Here is a 25,840-nt window from a genome sequence, read left to right on the forward strand (position 1 = left end):
GGCGTAGAGAAAACTCACACAAACCTGCAAGGTTGATCAAACGTAGGAACAGGTTATCCTGAGAGGCCATAGAATCTCTGTCCTTAGAGGCATTCAAAACCCAACTAGATATGCTCCTCAGCAACATGCTTTAGTTGGCCCTGCTCTGTGCAATGTGGTTGCAACACAATAGTTGCGGTTTCTTCCAACCTGAACAATTCTGTGCTTCTGCAGTTGTGAACAACTTTACACAGGAAAACTGACACCACCACCACTGAGACCTTGACAACCTATGAAGTTGAAAGCCTATCTACAATATTTTACACTTCATATGAAACAGTAACAATCAGGTCACCATTTCATCTTTTGCGGAAGTAAATTTCCCACTTGAGTCTGGATCCAGTAACCTTTACTGCAGCTATGCCTACAAACCTTTGACTGTGACCCACATCTCCATTACATCAGTGACCAGTACCTGTAGTTGAACTGCACCTTTAATCTCAAGAAAGAGAAGAAAACACAGTTCTCTTGCATCCATGACAATAAGACCTTAGATTTGGAAATAATGAAGGAATGAGACAGCTTCTCTCAGACTTAGGATGAAGCTAACAGCTTCTTGCTTTCCTTAGACGGACTTACCTAACAAGGAGCACAAGAAGACCATAAGCTACACCAACATTTTGAGCAAAGCTCAGCCTGGTGAAGAGAGTCTCACCAGTGCTTATCTAGCTTGCAGGTTTGATCTGGTAAGCAGAATTGTCAGTCAAACGCCTAAGAAGCCAAACGGTTTTACGTACCTGTGAAGGTTTTATGCACCTGCAACATTAGATGAGCTGGGATTCCATGTGGCAGTTTATTAAATTTTGGATTTAGCCACAGTTATTAAAGCTAGACCCAGGAGGTGTAGTTCAGGTGTTCATCTTTTAAAATGGAGTGTTAAATATCATCAAGTTTATGACTGCACATTTTCACATCTGTGATACAAAGATTTTATGAAAAAAGTTATTCAATAACAAGAAAACTTTCAGAAACCAAGTCCTAGTCAGACTGAGCAGAATTAAATATGTATTGAAATGTGCAGATCACTATTTGACAAGTCATTTGCTGTACTGAATTTTCTTGCTGGAATAACAGGCAAGGAAACACATTTTTAGGTTTTTTCATTTACTTTGTTTACTTCTATGGAAGTTGGCTCCTGGAAAAAGTATACAAAATTAAATGATACATTTGACAGAATTACCCTTTCCACCAGCACTGTGCATATAGACTGTAACTCCAGCTATTGCAGAATAATCAGATATTAACATAATTTTTCATGATTTTTTCCTTTACAAATTAGCATTATAGCGATCTCTGTTCTGAAAGTCTTTATAAGCACGTCTTGCATCTGTTTTACTGTGTGGGATTCTTCCAAAAGGTTCCAGATCATTGAAGCAGGCATCAAAAACTTCATCCACAGCTTTTTCTGCTGTTTCTTTGCTGACTTTTCTAACAGCCAGAATGGAACGAATTGCTCTGTCTCGTACACAGGTCTAAAATGGGAATCAGATAAAGAAAAATCTGTTATTATTAGTATAAATATTTTTTTTCGAAATTTTGTCAAGTATTAACTCCTACTACATACGCAATAATTTTGTATCACAGAAGAATCAACCAATGCCTGTAATAAGTATTAAAGTATATTTTTGTTCCATCCTATGTTAACTATGTGTTTTAGTTTTCCATGTGCAAATAAAATGTCAGATAAGTAAAAGACATTCCTTAGAACAGGAATTAAAATACAATTTGGCATTTGTTGTAGGTATCAAATGTTCGTACAACTTGACTTGGAAACAAGAGAAAATACATGAGAAAGAAGCAGACATAAATACCAGTTAGCATTTTTCCAATTGAAATGCTGTAAAATAATGACTCCTCTACTGGCCTTCATTTTGACACCTTTCCTTTAAGACCTAACACATGTGGTTATTCAGAACTCTTTTCATTCTCCCTCCTCCAAGTTTCAAAGACTTTTTAGAGTTTTATCTGCTTATAGTGGGGTAAGGTATTCCCACCACATTTCCTGCAAACCCTGCTTTTTGTTTGGTTCTCATTAACCATCCATTGTCACTGGTAATGCTCTATGATAGGACTACGTATTCAGGAATTTCACTACAAAAAAAATAACAAGGTGGAAAAAAAATTATCATGAATCATTAAAGGTTATTAAATGTTAATTAAGAGAAGGCAGCAAGTCCACGTAATCCATTTCTTTGATGTTCTCACCTATGAAAGGCTGAGATCAAGTTAGTAAAGATGGCTCGAAAAAAAATCAGTAGACTTTAACATTTACAGTCTTTACCTGATGATGTCCTTTTAATCCAAATTTAAACCTGGCTATTTCATTCATCAGTGTACAGTCTCCACTGAGATTAGCAGCTCGAATCTATTGGGGAAAAAACAAGCCACACAATCAGAGAAACACATGAAAATACAAAGTCAAAACAAAGCTGTAAATTTTTTTTCTTCGGTATTTTTCTGAAGACAGCTGGCAGAGAATATTCCCAGGGCCACTTCTACTTACTAAGTACATATTACTCTTTATATCCACCCTCTCAGCCTCAAAGCACTACAAAGTATTACTATAGAACCTGTAAGTTTCTCCAGGGACTAAGTCGCATATTCCCAAAGCTTAGATGAATGAGCAGAAGAGATTATATGTATTTGCCCATGTGTATATAGGTGTATAGATATATATATATGAACTGCTAAAAGAACATGGAAAGTAATATACGAGTGTAATTTGCCCATGACAGTAACTCTGGTGAGTGACCTCCATGTCCTTATCTTGATCCATGACCTTTTTCATCTTAGTTTTCTCCCTTATTCTGCACAGGAAGGGAGTTGGAGAATGGCTTGGTGGGCGCCTGGAAGCTAGCCAAGGTCAACACCCCCCCCCAACCCGGTTATACAAAATGGCTTTACTGATACCACGTAAGTTTACTTCATTAAGTTTTATCTGTACAAAGATAAAGATAATATGTGGCTGTGACTCCCTTCCACAGCAAATATGAATTCAATTAATGAATTAAAATTAATTTTTATTTAATCTGTGCTGTACCAAACTCATTTTAGTTCTCTCACATACTGTTTATAGATGAAACCTGTGCTAATCTTAAGTCTGGAATCAAATATGTTCTTATTAAAACCAACCCATAAGAGAAAAAAAACAACAGCCAAACCAAAGCTACTATAATATTTTTATAACCATTTATATATTTTTTAAAAACAGTTTAAAAGCCACCTAATTCCCACAGTCACAAGTGGTACTTTCATAATATTAATCATAAGGGTAAGTTTTTCTGTGGTCAAATGATATGGATTACATCAGAAATCTATTAAAAACATGTGAATACACACGAGTCACGTACAAAAGAGGAATCTTTACTAGCTTGTGATCAGTTTCATTTCAGCTCCTAACACATCAATTTTTAAGACCTTTCAAATAGCAAATTCCTATGTCCTCTGAAATGGACATGGAGTCATAACTAAAGTGTATTATTAGCAACATCACAATTAATATAAAACGTATATTATAGTTGTTAACAAAAAAAAAAAAACCTAAACAAAAAAAAGGTTACCATACTACCATAACTACCCAACATACCAAGATTTGCAGCAGAGAAATAGAGCTCTATGAACATTTGACTAATGTGTGAACATGTTTTCATCTCTAACTACTCTCATTTGTTAATAACCAGGGTGGATACACTCACAGTGATCATATTCTACTTAGTATGACACTGACTTACTAATACTTGTGAAAACTAAACACTTCTTTTCTGAATTAAACTGTTTAAGTTGACTTGACAGAAAGGACAAAACATATTAACAAGATTAAACGAAATTAAGTCTGCGTAACAGCATGTCTATTTAAACATGAAACATTGCTAATAACCAGCAGTACTTTATATAATGGCAATGTTAGAAGCATTTTAACTTACCTCTGAACATGCTAAGTGTTTGACATTTTTAAACCAGTCAACATGTGCACGGCAGTGATCAAAAGCATGAATTAATTCATGTGTGACCACCCGGTTCATATGGGATTGCTGGCGAATGTTGTTCTGACACAGAACAATCTGTAGAAGAACAAAAATATAGGTAGTCTTTTCACCAAGTTTCAGGGACCTAAAACACACCACTTACAGTATTTAGACTGTACCTCAGTGTTTTTCAACACTAACACCCTCATCATTCTGCACTGTACTAGTTCCAATACCTTGGAACATCTTTAATTTTTCTTGTTTTCATGACTTTAACTCAGTTAACAGCATTTGTACACTTAATCCTAGTAAAAAACACTACAAAAACGGTAATTCTTTGAAAAGGGAACAATGTCCAGTGTCTACCTGAGATGTGGCAGAATCAAAACCTCCACTGACACACCCATCACAGTTTTCACAAGAAAAGTGCCGGTCATTGAAGACAGTGCTGAAAGGCCCAAAGAAACAAAGTTACAGGGAAGCATTTGAAAAAGTGATGTTACTACACAGACCAAGATTAATTAGTTTACGTACCAACCAGACTGCTTCATGGCCTCGAGAAGAAGTTGAGCATACGGATCTAGAAAAACATTGCTGCAATCAATTTCTCTAGACAAAAGTTTTGAAAGTCATCTATAATCAAAATATAAAGACAGTCAAGAAAAAAAAAAAGGAAAAGCACTGGACATGCAAATTAATACTTTGCTGTATTTAACCCTAATGCAATGCAACTGGCGTATGTTACAGTTCAGGCTATGTAAAGTGATATAGAATCATGATATAAACAGCGCTTTTCAGGAATCAAGTCACTTCTGACATTATTTTATTAGTAGCAGGACATAAATAGAGCGGCCTATAGCAACGATTGGTTTTGGTAAAATTCACAGTCAACATGACATAGTGAAAAGGGCACAAATGAACCAGAAATCGACAATTCCTCTCAGATTTCGATAGGCAAGACCTAGAGAAGGACCTTCTGACAGAAAAAGAAAAAAAAAAAAGCACGCACTTTTGAAATTGTGAGGTTTTTGTCTTAATCAAAATCAGTGCGTTCATCAACCAGCAGCCCCCTCCCGCTGACAGCGGCAGAGGAAGGGGAGCAGCTCCCGCTGCGGGACCCTACGGCCCAAAGTCACCGCCGCGGCCAGGCCGCTCCAGCGGGGGACACGGACGACCCCGACCCCGGCCCCGGTCCCGGTCCCGCCCGGGGCGCCCTCCGGGCCGGCAGGGCCAGGCCCGCCGGGGAAGCGCTTACTCGTGTCCAGTGTCATCCTGAGCATCAGCTGGCACCTGTTGTGGAAGGTGAAAAAGCTGCGGACCAGGAAGCTCTGCGGCTTCTTGTTCCGGTCGGGGAAGAGCCGGTAGCCGAAGTCATCCTCCTCCTCGCCGCCCTTCTCCTCGGCCGCCGGCGGAGCGGCCTCCCCCTGCTCCATGCCCGACCCCGACCCCGGGCCCGGCCCCTCCCCGCGCCTGCCGGCCACCGTCCCCGGGGCAAAGGGCAGAGGGCCCGGCAGCGCCAATCACCGGGCCGGCTCCCCGCCACGTGAGGCGGAGGGGGGCGTGACCGGGCGGCGCGGAGGGCCGCGGGCCGTGAGGCGAGGAGCGGGCGCGTGCGCTGTCCGTGCCCGCCGGTGTCTCTGCCGCCTCGGGGCCTCGGGGCTCGTCCCGCCGCGGGGCTGCGGGGCCGCGCTGCCTTCTGGGAAGAGGCTCGGCCGTGCGGGGGGGGCGGCCGGTGCCGGCAGCAGGAGGAGGCGGGAACCCTCACAGGTGAGACCGGGAGAGGGGTGTGCGGGGCTCGGCCCGGTGCCTCCTCCCCGCGGCCCGCAGGCGGGCTGAGGGGGAGCACACCCTGAAGGGCCGCCTTTGTCCCGGGGGCCGTTTCGGCGTGAGCTCGGGCCTTCTGCGGCGCGGGGCCCGCTGCCGCTGGGCGCTCGCCCGCTCGGCTGGCCTTCGGCCGGGCCTGTGGGGCAATGCGGCTGCTCCCCCGCGGGGTCGCTGGAACAGGGCAGCCCCCGGGTGCTGGGTGAGGCAAAGGAAGGCCCGAGCCTTGAGATGCAATTAGAGCTTGCCTTAAAGGCTGTCAGAGCCGTGCTGGAAAGCAGTCTGTTGCCAGGGCGTGAGTTGTGGTCGTTGCTAAGCTGTATGCGACAAGCAGTGTTAGGCCGGTGGGTAACGGGAGCAGGCTGACATTATACACTTGTGCAAGACACTGTAGAACGCCAGAAAACAAGCAGCTAGATCTAATAATCCATTCTCACAGGTGTAAGAATATTATTTTAGCCATTGGTAGCAAAAAGGTAAGTCCAGCAGGTCACAACCGCATTTCTTGCATCCTTTGAGGCATCTTGTTCTAGCTGCCATTGACCAGGGTGCACTGAGCTGTATGGAATATGTAGTGTGCCCATGCCCTGGGGGGTTTCATGGAATTAGCTGGCTGAATATTGCAGAGACAGTTCAGTATGGGACAACAGCTGTAGGCCAAAATAAAAAGCGCTTGAATTAGAAATACAATAAAAAATGCCCACTTTTTGCTTCAACTGAAGTCTCTTTACAATTAGTTTCAAATAGACTAAATATTTAACAAATTTTAGGAAAAATATATTGCTAAGGGTAAACGTATTACCACCTAATTATAGGAGGTAGGTAGAGAGAAGCATAGCTGGTGCATCAGGGCATCTACTCAGCTGCTTACAGCTGAGGATGAAAAAGCACTAATGTTTTGGTAGTGTTAGTTCACTAGTAATTATGCAGTGTGTTTTTCCATCTTTTATGAGACTTTTGTATATAATTATGGACAGCACATTGTATTGCAGAAATCATTAATTTTGTTTGGTCCATAAATAACGTCCTTTCTTTTTTCCTTCAATTTTGTGTGAACTATCTGTATAAATAGCTTATTTATCCTTATGTGAGGATTGTAACTGATCCTGAAGCTCTTTTGTTGTATTTAGTTCACCATGAATTACTTAATCATGATTATTTTCAAAATGTGTTTGCTTCATTTCAGGTTTATGTGTATATTTTTAATCGTGACTTAATATTTCTGTGATAATAAAATATCTTTCACGTAAGACACTAAAATTAAGACAACAAAACTTACAAAGACTATTAAGTATTAATAATTATTAAATAATATTGTAGGGAGTTGGAGGGCTACAGATGTGTACAGAAAGAATACTCTGGACCTGTAATTCACTAGTCTTCATAATAAAACACCTCATGTATTTACTCATTCCTGTGCTAAAAATGTGTGCATATTTAAGCGTTCTTGTAGGAGCTGAAAGTGCTGTTGGGGATCTGCTTGTCAGATGTCTTGTTGCTGTTCATGTAAAAGGCAGCATGTATGTCTTAAATGGTTTTTTTTTTAAGTTAAAACTTAAAGTTTAACATGTTAAATTTTTCATTTTTCATTCTGTCATCTAGGAAACACTGCATAAGTGGCTTTAAACTAAGATCACCTGGTTATCACTTTCATGATTTTCATTGACTTGTTGAGCCCTTTACCTTGCGCTTAGTTAGGAAGGCATGACTTACTGTTTGTTCTGATATACTTGTTTTGTCTAAATACATGGCTTCCCATCAGTTTTTCAAATACTTTAAATTATGTTTCTTGTTAGTCTCTTTCTATTTAATGTTCCTACTATGCTATTGGGAAGCCTGTCTTGCATGTAAGTCAGGCTGCTGCTGCTTTTTTGAAGTAGCTAACTTCCTTCAGTACATACTTTGAAGTTTTCTTTAGAAAGTTTTTTCCTTGAAATTTGGCAGATTACAATGAGTGCAGCAAATAAAGCACTAGAACTACAGCTGCAAATGAAGCAAAATGCTGAAGAGCTGCAGGATTTTATGAGAGAATTGGAGAGCTGGGAAAAAGACATTAAAGAAGTGGATTCTGAACTAAGGAAACAGAGTGGTGTCCCAGAAGAGGTAAAAATCACAAGTCCAGTGTCAATATTAACTCAGCTATTCGTAATGTGATAGTGTTTATAATAATTACTTTTTGCTTTGGCAAAATTACAAGTGTTGACTTAAAATAACTGAATAGAAGGTATGAGCTAGCCCAGCTGACTTGTTCAGCAGACCAAAAATTTCTCTGTAAACTGTTCCACCAACAGAGCTGTGGGACAGTTGCCTCTGGAAGTCATGGGTCCAGTAAATTTTTAATCCGTTCCAGATAGATCTAGAATATTTAGTTTGCAGCATCAGTATTGCTTACTTATTGCAGGCTTTTAATGTATTGATGTTATTCTTTAGTGATACACTGCAGAGAGTTGTCTTCTAAAGCTTAATTTTTTACCATACATATAATATTTGCTATTATTATGTATTGAAAGATTTATACTTGCTATTCTTAGTGGTTTTGTAGAGTTCCTGAGAACAGCTTACTGGATGGATTTCTAAACTAAAACTAGCCAATAGATAAAGGTATTATATCTAGATACAGGTACGATAGATTCTTCAATATAAGTGAATTTCACACATCTGTTTTATAATAAATTATTTCAATTTAGAATTTGCCACCGATTCGAAACAAGGCTTTTAAGAAAAAGAAGAAAAGCAAAAGTAAAGTCCCTTCAAAAATAACAACGGAGGAAAACAAGAAAAACAAGATCAAGTCTTATGATTATGAAGCATGGGGAAAACTTGATGTGGTGAGTCAGAATATTTCCTTGTTAAGATAAAATAAAATTTTCTTATAGTGCTGAGAGTTCAGTCCACAAATCAGTGTCTTACTGCACTGGATACTGTATGACCATAGAAAATCGTTTCCTTCCAAAATGGTTATGTGTTTAAAATTTGGAATATTGAGAAATACCAGTTTTCTATTGACTGAGCTTTCATCCAGCAAATTGAATTTTTCTTTAAGGGGAAAAAATAGTTTAACGATGGATCTATTAAAAGCTCATAATTGTAGTAGAATGTAAGACTAACCACACCTGGCAGTATTAGAGGATAGATCTCTAACTTTTGAAGGGTGGAATAAACCTCAATAAAGAGAACTTAAGCAGTAGAAATTTTTCAAAACACACTACTAATTCTCCTAAAGTCTTGCTTGATTTATTTTGCATTGTTAAATTATAATGAAGATCATTTATCTGATTTCAGGATAAAATACTTGAAGAACTTGATAAAGAAGATAGTACTCATGATTCTGTATCTCCAGAATCAGACTCTGAGGAAGATGGAATCCGTATAGATGCAGAAAAAGCTCTTGCAGAGAAAGAAAAGGTAAAATATAAATTATAACTTCTTTGTTTACAAACAGTCATCTAACACCATCTGTCAGTCCAGACTTTTCTTCAGTAGAGTCCCTTAGGTTTTTTTTAATTGTCTGCATGGGTGATACCTGCCTTCTTTCTCTGCTGTTTTAGAAATTCACTGGTGTATAATCTGCAGTTCACACTGAGAAATTGACATGTCTTTGTCCATTGTCATTTTGGCTGCAATGAAGCAGTTGAGGACACATGAGATAAAAGTTGTATCATAGAGGATGCAGAAATGAGAATATTTACCTTAAATAGCAAAGATGCCCAACCTAGTTACTAAAAAGTGAAAAAAAAATTCAGTGATTCTCTGTGGAAATTTAAGCAGCTATATATGTGTTACAGATTTCTGGAAATGACCTACAGATATTGAAAATGAATATATAATAAAACATTTCATAAATACTGAGAAATGTTTAATATGGGATACTTAGAATGTTGTAGTTAAAATAAATGTTTTACAGTAAAGAAGTATGTTGTGAGAGATGTTAAACAAAAATTCTTGAGCATTCTAAAATACAAGCTTTGAATTAACCAAAAATCAGTAATGTGTTAGTGTACAGTAATTTGCTAATAAGGCTTTCTTATATTCACAGGGTAATAACTACTTTAAACAAGGGAAGTTTGATGAAGCTATAAATTGCTACACTAGAGGGATGCATTCTGATCCATACAATCCAGTATTGCCCACAAACAGAGCATCGGCTTTTTATAGAATGAAAAAGTAAGACTTCTATTGTTAAATCCTTAATATTTCTTCTTTTCAGTGCTACCTTCAGACTTTTTGACTGGTTTTAAGTCTTATTAACCATGCTGTAATAGAGCCTGTGTAATAATGCTGTTGCAACCTCCTTTGCAGTTTCAAAGTAAAATAGCAATTGCTGGGATAAAGAATCTGGTGGTCTCTCTCTCCTTTTCTTCCTCTGCTTCCATGCTGGAAGTTTGCTGTCTTCTTTCATACAGTGTAAGACGCCAAAAAAAAAAAAGGAGAAAAAAGAGAGAAATTTCAGTGTTTAATTTGACTTTCAGATTTAGTGAGCTCTATTTCTAAGGCTTTAATTAGTTTGGGGGGAAGAAAGGGTATAGGGGAGCTGGTTATTCTCGCTGTTGAAATAGAGACTGTTGACCTCTGTTGTCCTTTCCTGTTTTAACGTGTTGAGAGATGTTTAAATACTTGTTCTGTGCCCCTTCTGAAGCATGTAAGATTTCCACTAGAGAGAACCCATAAAGCTTCAGAGTAAGCTAACTTGCTGATGTTTGGAGTTTTGTTACCTAAATGTGTCCCAACTAACTCATTCATATTTTTTCTAGGTTTGCTGTTGCAGAATCTGACTGCAATTTAGCACTTGCTTTAGATAAAAATTACACAAAGGCTTATGCCAGAAGAGGGGCTGCTCGCTTTGCTTTGAAAAATCTTCAAGGTGCTAAAGAAGGTGGGCCTTTTTAAAATCCTTTCCTTAAAATATATACAAATTGCTTGATTAAAGCTTGTGTGATTTGCTTGTTTGGTGTAGGAATTTAATTTTCATTTGTTGTAAACAAGGAAAGGAAATGCCATGTTGCATATTCTACTGGCAAGGTAAAATTCAAGTGGCAAGTCTAAGTGATTACTGTAGGTATTAAAAGTTCTAAAAGAATTCAGCTTTAGGTGTCTTAGATACGTGCTTTGTAGTATTTTGGGCTTTTTAGGTAACCACAAAAAAAGATTATCTCTTATTTTATACTCTGGTTACTTGCCTGTCGTTCCTAACTGAAATGTTTTTTTCTGCTCTTCTGATAGATTATGAAAAAGTTTTAGAGCTGGATGCAAACAACTTTGAAGCTAAAAATGAACTGAAGAAAATCAATCAGGTAATAAGACTAATAGGCTCTAACATAAATTAATAAACTCTTCAGTTTATATCTGTATCAACTTTTAACAGGAGCTGAATTCAGCAAAATCTCCTGTGTTTTTTCTGGCATTTGAAATTCACTGAGGTCAAAATCTGTAATTGAGTTTCTTCTGGATTAACTAGCATATGTGCAAACACCCATGTAATGGTGGATTAGCAGCTTAAAACTGGACGTGTGCACCAACATCTGTGGTTTGTTTTTGTTCTTTTTTAAATCTTCCATCAGATGTTTTTTTCTACCTCCTGTGTTAATGTTTTTTTCAGTCATGCTTAGTATTTTAATACAAGATAGCACTATGTATGAAAGAACCTGTGTGTTTTCTTGGCCATAAGCCAAGCTACCCTGCTTGTAGTCCCACTGATTGCTGTGGTCTGCCAAACCAGAAAGTGAGTTTAAGCCTAGCAGAACATAATACTCTACCATAAATCTGATCCCTTTCTTGACAAGGAGAGAATGTTGATTATGTTATTAGTAAATAACAAGCTTACCTGTAGTTACTGTGTGAATATACTTATACCTCTTCAACTGTAGTTTTGGAAGTGCTTGAAAAATTTATTTTCAGAATGAAGACCCAAGGTCTCCAGAAAGTGAAGAAATAAATTATTTGTGAATTGGAATATATATAGACAGGTTTAATGGGTCACTTTACATTGTGCTTCAGTAATTACATACCAAATACTATTCTGACTCAGAGTCCTTCATAGAAATAAATTTTCAAGAACAGTTTAGAATGTTGTCTTCAATTTGCATTCAACTTATAACACAGGCACTTCTGTAAAACGCTTGGCAGAGCAGAGGGAAAATACTTACTGAGAGGAAAAAAAATTACTTATTTGCAGGCTCTGTCATCAAAAGAGAGTTCAGAACAGAAAGAGTTTGAAGATGTGGTCCGACCAGAATTAACAGACGAGGAGAAGAAGCGCATTGAAGACCAGCAGCTCAAGCAGAAGGCTATTACAGAAAAAGATCTGGTAAGTCACTGGTTCTGGTAAAACAGAAGAGATATAGCAAAGAAAAGTGTTATGTTGTGCAAATTAGCTATGCAGATGTGTAAATTAAACTTGATGCTGTCCCGAAATTCGTAAATACAATATCTTTGATATTGCCTTGTTTCCCATTTTGGGCTCCATACGAGGGGAGAGGGACAGAGTTCTTTTTGAACTCTTTTGGAGGAATAATTATACAAGGTAGCTCTCGCAGCACAAACAAAAATAAATTTCAAATATGTGCTAAGGTAAGTAGAAGTTGGATTGTATTTTACAAAGATCCCATTTCTCCAATATTATGTGCATCTTAATCCTTTCCTGTCTAAGTATAGTTATGGACTGTTTCTTGTGCTTTCAAACCTCTGATTACATGGTGAAAAGTAGTTATAAAACAGACTTCAGGGAGTGCAGGCAGCAATCACAATAAAAATGATTTTGTGGGTACGTGATTTTGACTCTGTTGGCTTACTGATTTCTCCTTCTCCCCCTTGTTGCAATTAAGAAATAACATCTACCAAAACATAGTTTTCTTTCTGTTCTCTAACTAGCTTTTTAACTTCTGACTTTTTATCAATATTCAAGTTTCCTGTGCTGGTTGTAAGAGGTAATTAGGAAAAGAATGAAAGCATACATTAAGCAGGTAAAAAGGAACAAAAGTTTGAAAAAACCACAGAAAAGACATTTCTGTCTAGTGCAATGTTTCATTGGTAGCAGAGTTGACTCGCTGTGGGCCTGTTCCTGGCAACATGGATCCTGTCAAGTCTGAACCGTGGCCTTTGCTTTTTTGCCAGTGAGTAGTGTAGTAGAGGAGATGATAATACATGGCTTTATGTTAGTCCTGAGAAGCAAAAGATAACCTTAGCCTCTTGGAAACAAAAAAAGTAATGCAATTTTGTTGTATGGAGCATTAATTAGAAAAAACCAGCAATATTGGGGCCCAAATAATATTTGAGGATAAGAGTTTCATGGATGTAGCAGGATAAAGATGGATTTGTGCAGTGCAGAAAATAATCTTGGAAGGGAAATCGTAAAAAATTTCAGCTTTGTTTAGCTTGTGTTTAAATTCAGGAGGAACAGAGTGGTTTATCCTGGACATCAAGAGTAAAAGTAAATCCCAAATTATAGACTTATAGGTCTGCACTTAAAATGTGCATGTGGAAAAATATTTTTTATCCTTGAAGTTCTAGAAAAAAATAAAGATACTTTTTGTGGTCTGCTTCCAAGCTTAGATATGAATAAAAATGCCATAAATGTCTGTCCCGATGTGGATGTTCTTTGTGATCCATCGTCTTGATATTGTGACCCTGTCTACTAAAAAGAGTAAGAAAAGCTCATTGCACTAGACCTTTCTCAACGCTATTTTTTTTTTATTCCTAACCTACATATTACAGGGTAATGGTTATTTCAAAGAAGGAAAGTACGAGGCTGCAATAGAATGTTATACCCGTGGCATAGCAGCAGATGGCACCAATGCGCTGCTGCCGGCTAACAGAGCCATGGCCTATCTGAAGATTGAAAAGTAAGTAGTACTGCCTGTGCTATACTGCTTCTTTCTTTGTTGTGAACTAGGCAGGAGAATGATCCAGTAGATTTTCACTCAAGTTACTGTCACTCCTTCTAAGTCCTTCTAGAATTCAGTATAGAACAAATCATATTTAAGACAGTAAGGGAGAGAGACCAACTCAGTAGGTGTGATTTTACAATGCATTTCATGGGAAAGAAGTTCGGAGAGAATAAAATAGCATCAATATGAAAGTACAGTTTCTAAAGTTTGATTTGCAGTCCTATATGTGTGTAAAATTCTAGATAGTCACCTTTCTTATAGGACCTGCCCAAAGTGTTATATCTTTTTTTGTTTGTAAAACCCAGTCAGCTACTAGAAGTTTCACTGTAAAAAGGTTTATAACTCCTGACTCCAAAGGGAATGAATAGGAGCTTTTCCTGGAAACTGTAATTTAAAAAAAATATTGTTCTTTAACTCCATTAATGGAGACGTGTATGTGTAGTTAGTTTATTTTTAATTAAACTATATTCATATAATTCAGTAACAGTAGGAAATACATGCTTTCTTGCAAATGAGAAAAATTACATATGACCATTTTTGAAGTGCAAATCTTTTTTGATTCTCTGATAATGTAGTAGAATTACACTTTTTAGTGTAGAATTTAAAGTAGAATTAAACTTTTTAAACTGGTAGCATGAGAAGCAGAGAACTGAGCGTTATATTGGTATCAGTTCTAACATGATGTGACTGGGTACGTGTAGAGACAATACATTGATCTCAAATTATGAGATTACAAAATAGGTTGCACAGGTTCCTGTAATTTAGTTGTAATTTAGTACTGAAGCCATAGAGGACATCATAATGCAAATAATGTTTTTAGAGAATCAGAGGAAGTAATACGACAATTGAATGACCATGCAAGAAAATCAATTCTGTGTGATAAATCAGTGTATCATGGGTCTTTACATTTCAAAGAGGACCCAAATATAAAATACAACAGAAGCTCATTGGTATTCTAGTAAACCTCTAGAACTGATAAGAACTGAAAAAAAAAACAAAACCAACCCAACAAAATAAAAACCCCAAAACTGTTACCAGAACTTCAGTGCCAGATTGAAGGAGGAGAAGAGGAATGAATGAAAATACTTAAATATGCACATAGTGGAATCATTTTCTATTATAACGAAATATAACTGGGATGAGGAAATTTGATCTTACACTGAAACAAATTACTTTAATACAAGGATATACTGACATATTATTCTGGAATAGTTAAGGACAAGTCACAGAAATTCAGATGTAGATGAATTTATTTATATATATACTTGCTTCTCCTTGCTTGTGTGAGGTTTTTTTGTTTTGGTTTTTTTTGCTATGGTATGTCTGGTTTTCAGACATACAAAACTGTGATGCTGACTTACATTTTAAGGCTACTAAATGTTCAGAGTGGACTCTGCTCTGACAGGCTTTAAGCATTTCTTTTCATAGAGGAAGTGAATTTCTCTGTGATGATAAAGAGTCATCAGTGTGTCATGAGCCAGTTAAAGATTGGCTGGTATGTCAAGGTGCTGAGAAATCATATCCTTTATGCTTACATTTATTTTACAGTTTAGCTCAGTGGCGTGTATATATATGTGTGTTGGTAACTAAGATCTGTCTTCATATTTTAATTGTTTTGGTTAGCTCTATCTTTTCAGTTGAAACTGCCTCTTGAAAATGATTATTAATTTTGTTCTACTCTTTTGCTGAGATATGAAGAGGCAGAAAATGACTGTACACAAGCTCTGCTTTTAGATGCCTCATATTCTAAAGCCTTTGCCAGAAGAGGAGCTGCCAGAGTTGCTCTTGGAAAGCTAAAAGAAGCTATGCAAGGTATGACTTTAAATTAGCCTAAGTGTGATAGGTAAGAGAGGAGTATAAGGGCATCCTGATTTCTTTTTCTTCTAACAGGAATTAGATGAATTGCTGATTGATTGAGGTTATCAGAGCAAAAGTTAAGAGTGGTGGGGTTTTGTTGTGTTTCACTGAATATGTATAAAACCTTTTGTGTTGGTATACACATGATCTGAAGACAGTTTTGTATGAAATTAGAACTATTGTTGTTCATGGTAAGCACTAAGAAGTAGTTTGAAAAATGTGTTTAAAAACTAGATCATGGCATCAGGTTGACTTACCTGTCTTTCATTATTTTAAAGCTCTGAAAGGAAAATAAAAAGTTTAAAAATGTCTTAGTTGCTTTGTAACTTGAAATGTCTACAGTTTTCGTATGTTTTATCTCTCAGATTTTGAAGCTGTTCTCAAGCTGGAACCTGGAAATAAACAAGCAATGAATGAACTCAGTAAAATAAAGAATGTATGTATACTTGTGCTATTTTTGTTTTTTTGTAAGCCTGTAGTAATAGAACATTTTCATTCTTTTTTATGTAACTTTTGACATATCTTATAATTTTTCCTTAAACTTTTGATCTTTTGGCCAACTTGCCACTTTTTTCAGGAATTATCTGAGAAAGAACAGCAGACTCACCAAGAATATCCTGCAGTATTGATAAAAGAAACGGAAATAAAAAATATAGTGAAAGTGATTGATAATCCATTACACGTGAAATCAACAGTAAGTCGTTTTGTTTCCAGAGTTGCTTTCTGTAATGAAGGGAAAAGTAGAGCTTAAAGTTAAAATCCACTTTTTGTGTTTTTATTTATGTAGACTGACTCCTGATAGATTCATCTTGCCTGTGGAAAGCTCAAAATTTACAGAATTGCTCTTTAGATATTTTTCAAGAACATAACTTCAGCATTTCCACGTGTGTAACAGTAGTGGTGGTGTAGGCATTCAGCCTACAGTACCACACTCAGGAGATGTGGCGTATGCCTGTATCTATAGTACAAACTGAGGAGGCAACCCCACAACCCTATCCTGGGTCCGTAGCTAACATCACAGTTGAGACTAAAGGGGAGGCAGTTGAGTCTTGGTGTTTCTTTGCAGACTTGAGAAGGCTCTGGGTAAACCTGCCTTCTTTTCATAGGCTGTTCATAGTTTCTCTAGCAGCTGTAGTGGTAATAAGACATATCCCCACCCATGTCATATGCCAGTGTCACCTAGGGTGACTGAAAGAGCCTTGAGCCTGCATTTTCATCCGCATAAACTGGAGAATAGAAGGGTGTTGGTTTTCAAGAAGCAGTATTTTTGGGCTACGAGTTGTCAGGGGCTATAGTGAATTAGAGATACGGCAAAATATGCTAACACTGAAAGTAATGTTAGCTTTCTTTATGTATTAGGCTTCCCCTTTTAGTGCACTTAATCTTTATACATTCAGCAGTGAGTTGCATGAATGCAAAATGTGCTCACATATTGTACGGGGTGCTGTAGTGTTCTGCTATTGATGATTTCAAAATGTTTGTTTACCTTCAACAAATACATGAAATATGTAATTCAGATAGATTGTTTTACTAGAAAATGTGTGATTGTTTTGATCCTTTGGGGAGGGAGTTGGGGGAGAGCATTATGTGCTCTCTATAACCAGATCCAGTTATTTCTAGAAACCTAAATGAATTGATTGTGAAGTAGCTGAAACACTATAGACAATTATATTAAGTTTTCAGTTTGGCAGCTAATTTAAGCGGAGATACTAGGTTGATTGTCTTTTCCTTGTTGTTCTGTTGAGGTAGAACAAGTAAAGATGAAGAATCTGTGCTTTCAGTACTGCCTAAGGATTGCAGAGAGAACTGTAATTTTATTCCATATTCACCAGGCAGCCTCCCAGTCTTAGCCCAATAATGAGCTGGTATATTGTGAAAAAGAACCATGTATTGTCTGTGAATACATCAGCAAAATGCAGGGTTTTGGCATGATTTAAAGCAGTTTGCTGTGAAGATGTATGATGTGATTGTGTTAGAGCTGGACAGAAAAATCTGCCATTGAAATTGTTGAGCATGTTTAATAGTGTGTATTTGCATCTGTATTTCTAGAGCAATATATACTATGTTTGTATTCAGGAAATTAAATTCCAAAGAAAACAGTGATAATTTTTTATTTATTTATTTTTTCCCTCGCCACTAAGTGGTGCTTCCTTGTAAGACCTGTGAAGGTGGTGCTAGGTGGTGGTCAAAAATCATGCAGAGATCAAATAAGCTGAAGCATTTTAGTTAGTATGCCTTCTAGTGGTGGAGTTAACTGTCTTATGATGTATGTAGGGCTGAGTTACAGATATTTATAATCTCAAAATTTTAAGTTGAGGGTTTATTTGTTTAGCTAAATTACAAGGCTGGACCAGGTCATTGGTCAAAATATATGGTAGTCCTTCTCTATTGAACTTTAGAAGGGGGGGAAAAAATAAACTGCTTTTTTATTATTATTACTGGGAAAACAGAATGCAGGTTCTGTGATCCTCTAGAGTAAGGATACACTGGTTTATGAGGGTAAAGCAATAAAATGATCATGTAAGGTTTCTTGTAGAATATAATGAAGTTTCCTTTTATTGCCGTTTATCTTTATTTAAAGTGTCTTCCATGTGCACCACTACAGATGAAACTGGTTACCATGAGATTATTTAAAATTACCATACCTGTTTATCTGAGGCCTGTTTATATATACTGATGTTGAGGCTACACATGTGACATGAGATACATATTCTGTTTAGATGCCTTTGCAAAGAATAGCCATTGAAGAGATCGATGATGACACGCCAAATACTGATTTGCCCGGCACTACTGCTTTAGTCAATAACTGGAGGAATGCAATGAGTGTTGAAACAACAGCAAGTCTAGATCAGGATGATCAATTGACTACAATGGACATTCCAAAAGCAAAGCACTTAAAAATAGAAGAAATCAGTGATACTTCACCATTACAGTAAGTATAGAAACTCTAATGTTCTTTTAAAAAGGTAAACGTAGTTTAAATGTAATTTTCATTTTCAGATTTCTACATGTGATGAGGTATCAAATGTATGGTGCAGAATTTGAATTAAAAAAAAAATATTGAAAGAAAATTGAAGTTCTTGCACGTTTTTGATCATGTAGTGGCTGAGACAAGTATGGTCTGTTTAGTGTTAGGTGGAAAACTAGTCTTGCTCTTACATTTCAATTATAAATAAATTCATAATCTTTTCCTGTATGCTATGCTCTCTTCCTTGTGCACTTCATCTTCCCTGGCTGAGATTCTTATTTGTAATGTTTTAGAGTAGGATCTGGGCAGAGCTCAAACATTCTTTGCACACCAGTTGTGTGAGAGAAAACGAGCCGATGAACATCATCCCTCTTTCCTCTGCTGAGCAGGCAGCCAAATAACTTCAGGTTTACTGAAAGTTCCCAAGTGCCACTGTGTTAGCTGGGCAAACTCAAGTCTGGCTGGCTGACAGTAGACAGAAGTATAGAAGCCACTATCCTAACTTTATCCCTGCGAAGTATTGGAACTCTACTTCTTGTCTGCTTAGGAAACTTCCATGTGCATCATGATCATCTCATTCTGTTAATAGTAAATACTTTTTATAGAATTCTGTTTGAAGAATTTCTATGGGAAATACTTCCCACACCTACCTTTTCCAGCTCAGTCAGATGGATTTACTGTGAAGTGTTGAAGAAAAAATCATATTTCGTAGCCATTTTATAACTTCTGAAAAATAAGTGCACTTAACTCGTAAATTATAGGACAAAAAATAGCTCCTCTCTAATTGGTGTTTAGAACGGTTTGTTCGTTTAGCATGGTTATCGTTTTGCATTGTGAAATTGCAGAAAATGTAATTTGTTTTTTTGCAGCTGTTTATGGTAGAAATCTGTACCATAAAATGTAGTTATTTCCAGAAACAAAGTAGAGAAAGGCTGAGCATATTTGTAAGTATCTGCAGGTGTGGGTTTTTTAGACAAGATGAATCAAGTGTAAAGCTTCCATAATTTGAAGACTTTTTCTAGATACCTTCCTAAACTAATTTTTTTTTTTTTTTAAACTTTGTTTAGTATTTTAGATTTTTAATGAATTCGGAGATCTCCAGTTAGGTCTCAGTGTAGGATTTCCTTAAATGTTTTCTTGATTATGTGTTTCAAAATCTCTCTGCAGGCTTCCTGCTAGCGTGAAAGGAAGTTCATCAATATTGCATCCCTCCTCGCCTGTGAACAAACAGAAAGAAAAAGAAATCAGAAGGTCATTCAGATCTGATTCTCATGTCCCTGGCATTCCTGCAAATTCTTTCCAGCTTGAGGCTGACTTCAGGAAGTTGAAAGACTGCCCAGAAAATATGTACTTGTACCTGAAGGTATGAAACATCGTATTGATTGACAGTGCTTGGAACAAGTTTCTTCAGCTGACATTGAAGAAACAGCACAAACTTGGGTGGAACAGGTCGCTATGTTTAGAATGTCTTAAGTGCACAGTAGTCCGTTTCTTAAACTGCCTTCACATAATACTAAGTTTGATCCACATTTGAATATTTCTCTTGTGCCTGACTTTTCACTTACCTTGCTCTGAGTACAGTCCTCTGCATAATCTTGTTCTTCTTTCAGACATAGGTCCTGATTCCACAAAGACTTAAATATTTTAGTAACCATGTGAAATTATAATTTTTCAAATGAATGCTTGTAGGGTAATTAGACATAGCAACATTCTTACCTCTTTAAACTGAACGAATGCTTGAAACACATCAATCCACTTAATGTGTACTTCTGCTTATATGTAGTTTACAAAAAATACTTAGAATTCTTCTTTTAAAAGAAGTTAGCAATTATCAACAACAACAAAAAAACAACCAAAAACCCCCAAAATTCATGTTCAGAGTCAAATAGGGCAAGTGATTTGTTTTTCTTTATTTTGCTTTCATGCACTTCTTTTTGCTTTCAGGCTTTTCATGCACTTTTTAGGATGTCCAAGACATCCTAAAAACTCATTTCTAATTCTCATGACTCAACTGTATTTTGCCTAAAAATAACACTTGTTTAATTTTCCCAAAGCAAATAGAACCTTCGCTTTATCCGAAACTGTTCCAGAAATCCTTAGATCCGGACTTGTTCAACCAGATACTGAAAATTCTACATGATTTCTACATTGAGTAAGTTTAACCCTTTGTTTGTTTGTTTTACATTGCTTATTCCTATTCTGGTTTTTTGCCTTTTAGTTTTTTTTCTCTCTAGCCCAGCCCTTGGGCTTACAAAATTATTTCCGGCATGCAGCATCACATGAGCATGCTGTAGTAATTCAAATGATTCAGTTGTTCTTTCTTAAGAAATTAAAAGATATTTTGAAGAATCGGATAGAAAAGAGGTAAAGAAATAAATAGCCTTTGCTGTATGTCGTTGAATTCAGTCCTGATAAATAGCATCAGAAACTGAATATTAGACTGTACGAAATAATTTTTGTGCGTATTACTGTGCATGTTCTGTTATCACATAATTGCACAATATTAGCTTTCTATATTAACTTTCCAAAGCTGAGAAATGCAGAGGGTTTCATTCTCGTGTGATGCTTATTGTTTTGCATTCTGACTTTGTACAATGCTAACAAGCAATTAAAAGTAGCCTGTAGCAAACGTGTATTAGAGCTAGAAGTTCTGATGAGACAGGACCTGACGATTATTTTTGAAATTTCTATCTATGCTACCATTTGAGTCTAAAGTTCATTTTGCCTGTCAGAGGCAGTGTGCTGCTTCTCTGAATTACTCTGCCCGAGAGCACAAGCTCAGAACGTTTTTAGGGTGTTGCTTTTGGAGGAAAGTAAATGTAAATGAATGTTAGCCTTTCCTTTGGTTTCTTTAAAAGTAAATACCCATCATGTGGGTGAAACATAACTTCTTAAGTGATATGGTCCTGCCTTTGGTGGTGTAATATACAAAGGCTAGGAAGTTGAAATTGTTTACAGTAAGGTGAAAGACATTTCTTTGGGAGGCAGACAAGAAAAGTTATGAAAGAAAAATATTATTTGTTGTTAGTATTTGTAACAAAGACAGTGCCTGTTTACTATTGACTAGAAGAATATGAAATGAACACAATCTAGGAATTTTCTGTATGGATAAAAATGAGGGCAACTAATGTGAGGCTTCTTGCTGAGCTTCCTATGACCAGAGGTGCTACTTCCCCTCACACCCCCCAATATGTATAAAAATTGAGAAGTTATGGCAAGGTATGGACATTAAATCATACAATAGCTATTCTGTACATGAACAGCAGTCAGTTTGCATCAGTCGATGTTGTTATATTTCTTCACTCTTGCTCTGCATCCGAAGGATACTTGGGTAAAGATTTCTGGATGTTGACTTTTTGCATTGTGGGTGGAAGAATGAACAGGAAAGATGAGAAAGGCAGGGAATACGAGAGACACAGAGAAGGGATTTCATTGGTCCTTTAATTTCTTGTTCTTGAAGTCTTCAATATTGCTTGCAGCTACTGAATCTTTCTAATCAACAGTAGTTATTTTTGTATTTCTAATAATCTTCTTCAGGAAAGAGGAGCCATTGCTCATCCTTGAAATCCTCCAGAGGCTATCTGAATTAAAAAGATTTGATATGGCAGTAATGTTTATGTCAGGCTCAGAGAAAAAAAGTAAGTAATTCAGTAGCATCTTTTTAAACTTTGTTTGTGATACTGTGGAATCTAGCAAGAAATACATAAAACATAGTGCTATTCTTGTTGTTGTTTACTCTGTGTAATAATCAGTTATGGTTAGGTTGTCTAGCCTTTTTATTGTTTTAGAAATCAATATGCATGTCATGTAATTTTTATTAGTTTTTGATTCTTCATTAATTGTTAAGACTTGAAAACTACAGCTAAATCCTTTTGTTTTTATCAGTAACACCACTACATTTTAGTCTGATAAAGTAAGCTTCACTAGCATTTCAGTTTGTAGCTGGTAATGTTACAAATTTATGAATTTGTATGAAGTCTTGCAAGTCATGCAAGTCATCCAAATTACACATCTTCCACAATTTATGACTATTTCTTAGCAATCCTGGCTTCACTGTTGGCAAAAAAAATGTAAACGTCTCTAAACCACTCAGCCTGTTTGTCCTGTTCTTGGGGCATTACTTAGATTAGTTTGCAATTCAGGTTGATGTTGGTGTGAGTTCATGGTTTATAAAAGTGATTTATTTTTTTTTTTTCAAACATTTTCTTTATTTAGCACACCAGACAGACAGTGTAACAGTGGGACACAAGCAAAACGTTTCTCTGGGACCAAATGATGTCAAATTTACTATCTGCAGCTGAGTTTCACTAATAACAGCTATACTTTCAAAATTTTGATTTGTGAATCTCCTTAAAATAAAATTACTTGTTTGACTTGCTGAAGTGCAAGTAAATTCCTCTTATGAATTGCATTCATGCCTTTAACCTGATGTAAGCTTTATCTGCCATCTGGCATTAACTTTTATCTTCTGCATTTAATGGAATAGTGCCAGGATAGGAAACAATAAAATCTGTCTGTTGTCAGGATTATATACCTGTTTAAGGAAATGTTGTTAGGCAGCTCATGGGCATCAAAACGAAGTGGGAACTTCCCTTTGCTACACTTGTTTTCATTCTGTCAGTGGTTCTAAAAATTTTCTTGTATTTCAGCTATACAATCCAAACCTTACTCTCACTAAGGAATGAATTGGACTAATTTACCTTAAGAAAGGGAATGACAAAAATAAGAGTTTATGTTGGGATTTTCTTTTACAGTTGCACAGGGATTGTTCAATCATGTGAATCACATGGGATTGAAAGATACTTCTGTTGAAGAATTGGAGAAGAAATATGGCATTTTCTCTTCGTGAGATGACTGGCCTGTAAATTTCTGTTTCTGCACTGCTTTCATATGGAAATCAGATGAAGAAGCCTATAAAGACTGGAATTTTGTTGCTTTTGTATAACTAATGAAACTCTTAAACTTGGTTTAGCCAAATGGCAAGTGCCTGAAAAGAGAATTATCTTGTTCTGCAGGTACATTTGCTTTCCAGCACCTGAAACAATTCAGTGGAATATGTTTGCCAAAAAAACAGTTGGGCAAATTGGCATTCAGGATGGGGACTGTAGATAGAGATCTTTATGAAAGGAAAAAAAGTATTTATAAACATGTCTTTGGTAAGAATCAATTCATGTATATTACAAATGTGTGTGTGTTTTTTTTATTTTAGAAAATAAACTGATTGTTGAATTGAAGATGCTACATTTTTTAAGGATTTTTTTTTAACTAAGGTGCCCAAATAATTTTTTCTAAGGCTACACCACATTAGAATATGTAATGTATGAAGTGAACCTGAGATATGATGGCCAAAATATTCCAGAATTCTTTTACTTGAGTTTATCCGAAAGCTGAGTTTTTGCATTGACAGCTGAGATATTCCTGTGAACCACAGCTGCAATTGCAGAACAGAAGGAAGCCAAGTACTCTAGAATTAAACTGAAAGTATAGGGAAACACACTTTTTGTCAGCTATAGCTTTCTAAAAGCCTTAAAACTTCCAAGATGGATTAATAGGAAAAGGTATGAATGTTATCTTCTATGTAGTCAGTATTAGAAAACTAATTTTAAAACATTTGCAGCTGTGTAATGCCCTAGTTCAGATACAATCTGGTTAAAGAAAAAAAAAGTAATTGAGCTCCATCCTTGGGCTGGGCAGCAACTGATCTGAATTGAAGCACTAGATCCCTGAGGTAGCTTCCAGTGAACCCTGGAACTGGGCACTAGGAGAGTAACCGGTGTTACTGGGGAAATGGAAGAGGTTTTATGTGTCGCTGCTTGCAGCTTACCCACAACATCAACTGTTATCATTAGGTGTGTCCCAAATTAGGTGACAACTGGCGATTTCTTCCCCTCATTGTAAAGCGATTGTGGTAGCACATCAGGGATACTGCTGCAACTAATAGAATGAGGCGGGGAGTGGAGGGGTGGGAGGAGGAGGGGGGGAGAAGAGTAGTTAATGCAGTAATTTGATACACCTTTGTAGACAGAGCGTACCTTCTTACAGACCGTTATGAGTTGTTCCGTGTAGAGCAGAGGTGTGTGCCTGATTAGGTTATACTAGTAGAACATTTGGTACGTTCTCAGAAGCTGCTTCTTGAAGGCCGTTGGATGAGAATAGGGGATTGTAATATAGATCCATATATTTGTGATTGTAATATAGAGCCAGTAAAAGCAAGATGATAGCAGAAAGATTTAAAAACTGTAGGGCAGGAGTCACCTGCAACTCCACTTCACCCAGTCTGATGTGCTTTTAATGAGAATAAGCTGTTCCTGCTCCTGCTTTTACAGAGATTCCTGTTCAGGATTTGTGCATAAGGAAGGCTGATTGAAAGGAGACTGTTCAAGAATGTAGAATTTGGTGGGGTGGACCTGAGTCAAGTTGCTACTGAACTTAGTCTACCAAGAACTATCTTGAAAGTGGTATGCTACTATAGCTCTTTGCTTGTGTTTCTAAATGCAACATCTGATGGTGAGTTGGTAAGTCCCTGAGATTACTTTTCAGTGCATAAAAAAAAAACCAATGCATGATGGAGAGCAGAATGCAGGCATTCAGAGAACTGCTGGCTTTACTTGCTCCAGGAGATGGCAGTAGTTTTCCCTTCTAAATTGTTAAGATTGCCAAGTCTCTGAACTGAAGAATTTAATGAACCATGGAGAAGATTCATAGATCTGAAGTAAGTCAAGAATTATTTCTGGTGAGAGAGGGGGATTATTTTTTTTTTTTTAAATTCAATGCCTCAACACCCTCTCAATGGTTATATTCCTGTAGTGTCACAGGGGAAAAAAGTCTGAGGTAAATAGGTAATTAACAGTGTGAAATACTTGATAGCCCTTATCTGTGTTACAGCATTCAAAGTACCTAAAGTCGTGCTTGCTTCAGTGACTCATTCAGACCTGAGTTTTGCTTATCACTATTAAGTGTTGTATTTTCCTATCCAACTTTTAAACTTGTAAGTATTGTTTTTCAATTTGATGTTGTTCCTCCAGTAGATCTGGGAGGCATTAAAACTCCATACCGTCTGTTGATTTCATCATCTAGATTGTTAGAATGTCGATGGAACTGACCCTAGGACATACTTTTGCAGAACATCCTTACAGCTTTCTGGTTTGCCAGCAGACTGATTTTATTTTTTTTTTTTCCCTTCTGATAACTCTAGCTAGCTCTGCATTCATACAGTAATAGCTTCATCTGAGCTGTGTTTGTCATGCTTGTAAGAATGTCCTGTGATAGTCAGATGTCAAGATAAAGATACTTCACCTACTACTTTT

The 25,840-nt window shown here is 37.0% G+C and overlaps 2 protein-coding genes across 2 annotated transcripts; one reads left to right on the forward strand and one right to left on the reverse strand.

Moving 5' to 3' along the window:
* Window positions 1-1,126: 1,126 nt before the first annotated feature.
* On the reverse strand, window positions 1,127-5,477 carry XRCC6BP1 (XRCC6 binding protein 1). The gene is made up of 6 exons (XM_014964005.1): window positions 5,260-5,477; window positions 4,539-4,584; window positions 4,371-4,452; window positions 3,963-4,100; window positions 2,321-2,404; window positions 1,127-1,511 (listed from the first exon to the last, which is right to left on the reverse strand). Exons 1-6 carry the CDS (start codon window positions 5,435-5,437, stop codon window positions 1,308-1,310), a joined length of 732 nt encoding a protein of 243 aa, XP_014819491.1. The 5' UTR covers window positions 5,438-5,477; the 3' UTR covers window positions 1,127-1,307.
* A 96-nt stretch (window positions 5,478-5,573) lies between these two features.
* On the forward strand, window positions 5,574-23,774 carry RPAP3 (RNA polymerase II associated protein 3). Its single transcript, XM_014964004.1, has 17 exons — window positions 5,574-5,771; window positions 7,770-7,928; window positions 8,513-8,653; window positions 9,108-9,230; window positions 9,862-9,989; window positions 10,577-10,698; window positions 11,046-11,116; window positions 11,998-12,129; window positions 13,536-13,663; window positions 15,399-15,520; window positions 15,931-16,001; window positions 16,143-16,259; window positions 18,286-18,497; window positions 19,701-19,896; window positions 20,588-20,685; window positions 22,071-22,171; window positions 23,288-23,774. The coding sequence occupies exons 2-17, from the start codon at window positions 7,776-7,778 to the stop codon at window positions 23,380-23,382; spliced, it is 2,010 nt and encodes a 669-aa protein (XP_014819490.1). The 5' UTR covers window positions 5,574-5,771; window positions 7,770-7,775; the 3' UTR covers window positions 23,383-23,774.
* Window positions 23,775-25,840: the final 2,066 nt, after the last annotated feature.

This window comes from Calidris pugnax, unplaced genomic scaffold (genome assembly GCF_001431845.1).
Source record: "Calidris pugnax isolate Ruff unplaced genomic scaffold, ASM143184v1 scaffold44, whole genome shotgun sequence".
In the NCBI taxonomy this organism is placed as follows: domain Eukaryota; kingdom Metazoa; phylum Chordata; class Aves; order Charadriiformes; family Scolopacidae; genus Calidris; species Calidris pugnax.

What these genes read in the sequence shown, in the direction of transcription:
- XRCC6BP1 (XM_014964005.1), bottom strand. Translation starts at nt 5,437, where the DNA reads ATGGAGCAGGGGGAGGCCGCTCCGCCGGCGGCCGAGGAGAAGGGCGGC. An exon ending in CAGGATGACACTGGACACGA is followed by an intron (nt 4,585 to 5,259) that starts GTAAGCGCTTCC and finishes ATGTTTTTCTAG; the next exon opens with ATCCGTATGCTCAACTTCTT. An exon ending in GCCATGAAGCAGTCTGGTTG is followed by an intron (nt 4,453 to 4,538) that starts GTACGTAAACTA and finishes TGGGCCTTTCAG; the next exon opens with CACTGTCTTCAATGACCGGC.
- RPAP3 (XM_014964004.1), top strand. Translation starts at nt 7,776, where the DNA reads ATGAGTGCAGCAAATAAAGCACTAGAACTACAGCTGCAAATGAAGCAA. An exon ending in GCTTTTTATAGAATGAAAAA is followed by an intron (nt 9,990 to 10,576) that starts GTAAGACTTCTA and finishes TATTTTTTCTAG; the next exon opens with GTTTGCTGTTGCAGAATCTG. An exon ending in GCCTATCTGAAGATTGAAAA is followed by an intron (nt 13,664 to 15,398) that starts GTAAGTAGTACT and finishes TCTTTTGCTGAG; the next exon opens with ATATGAAGAGGCAGAAAATG.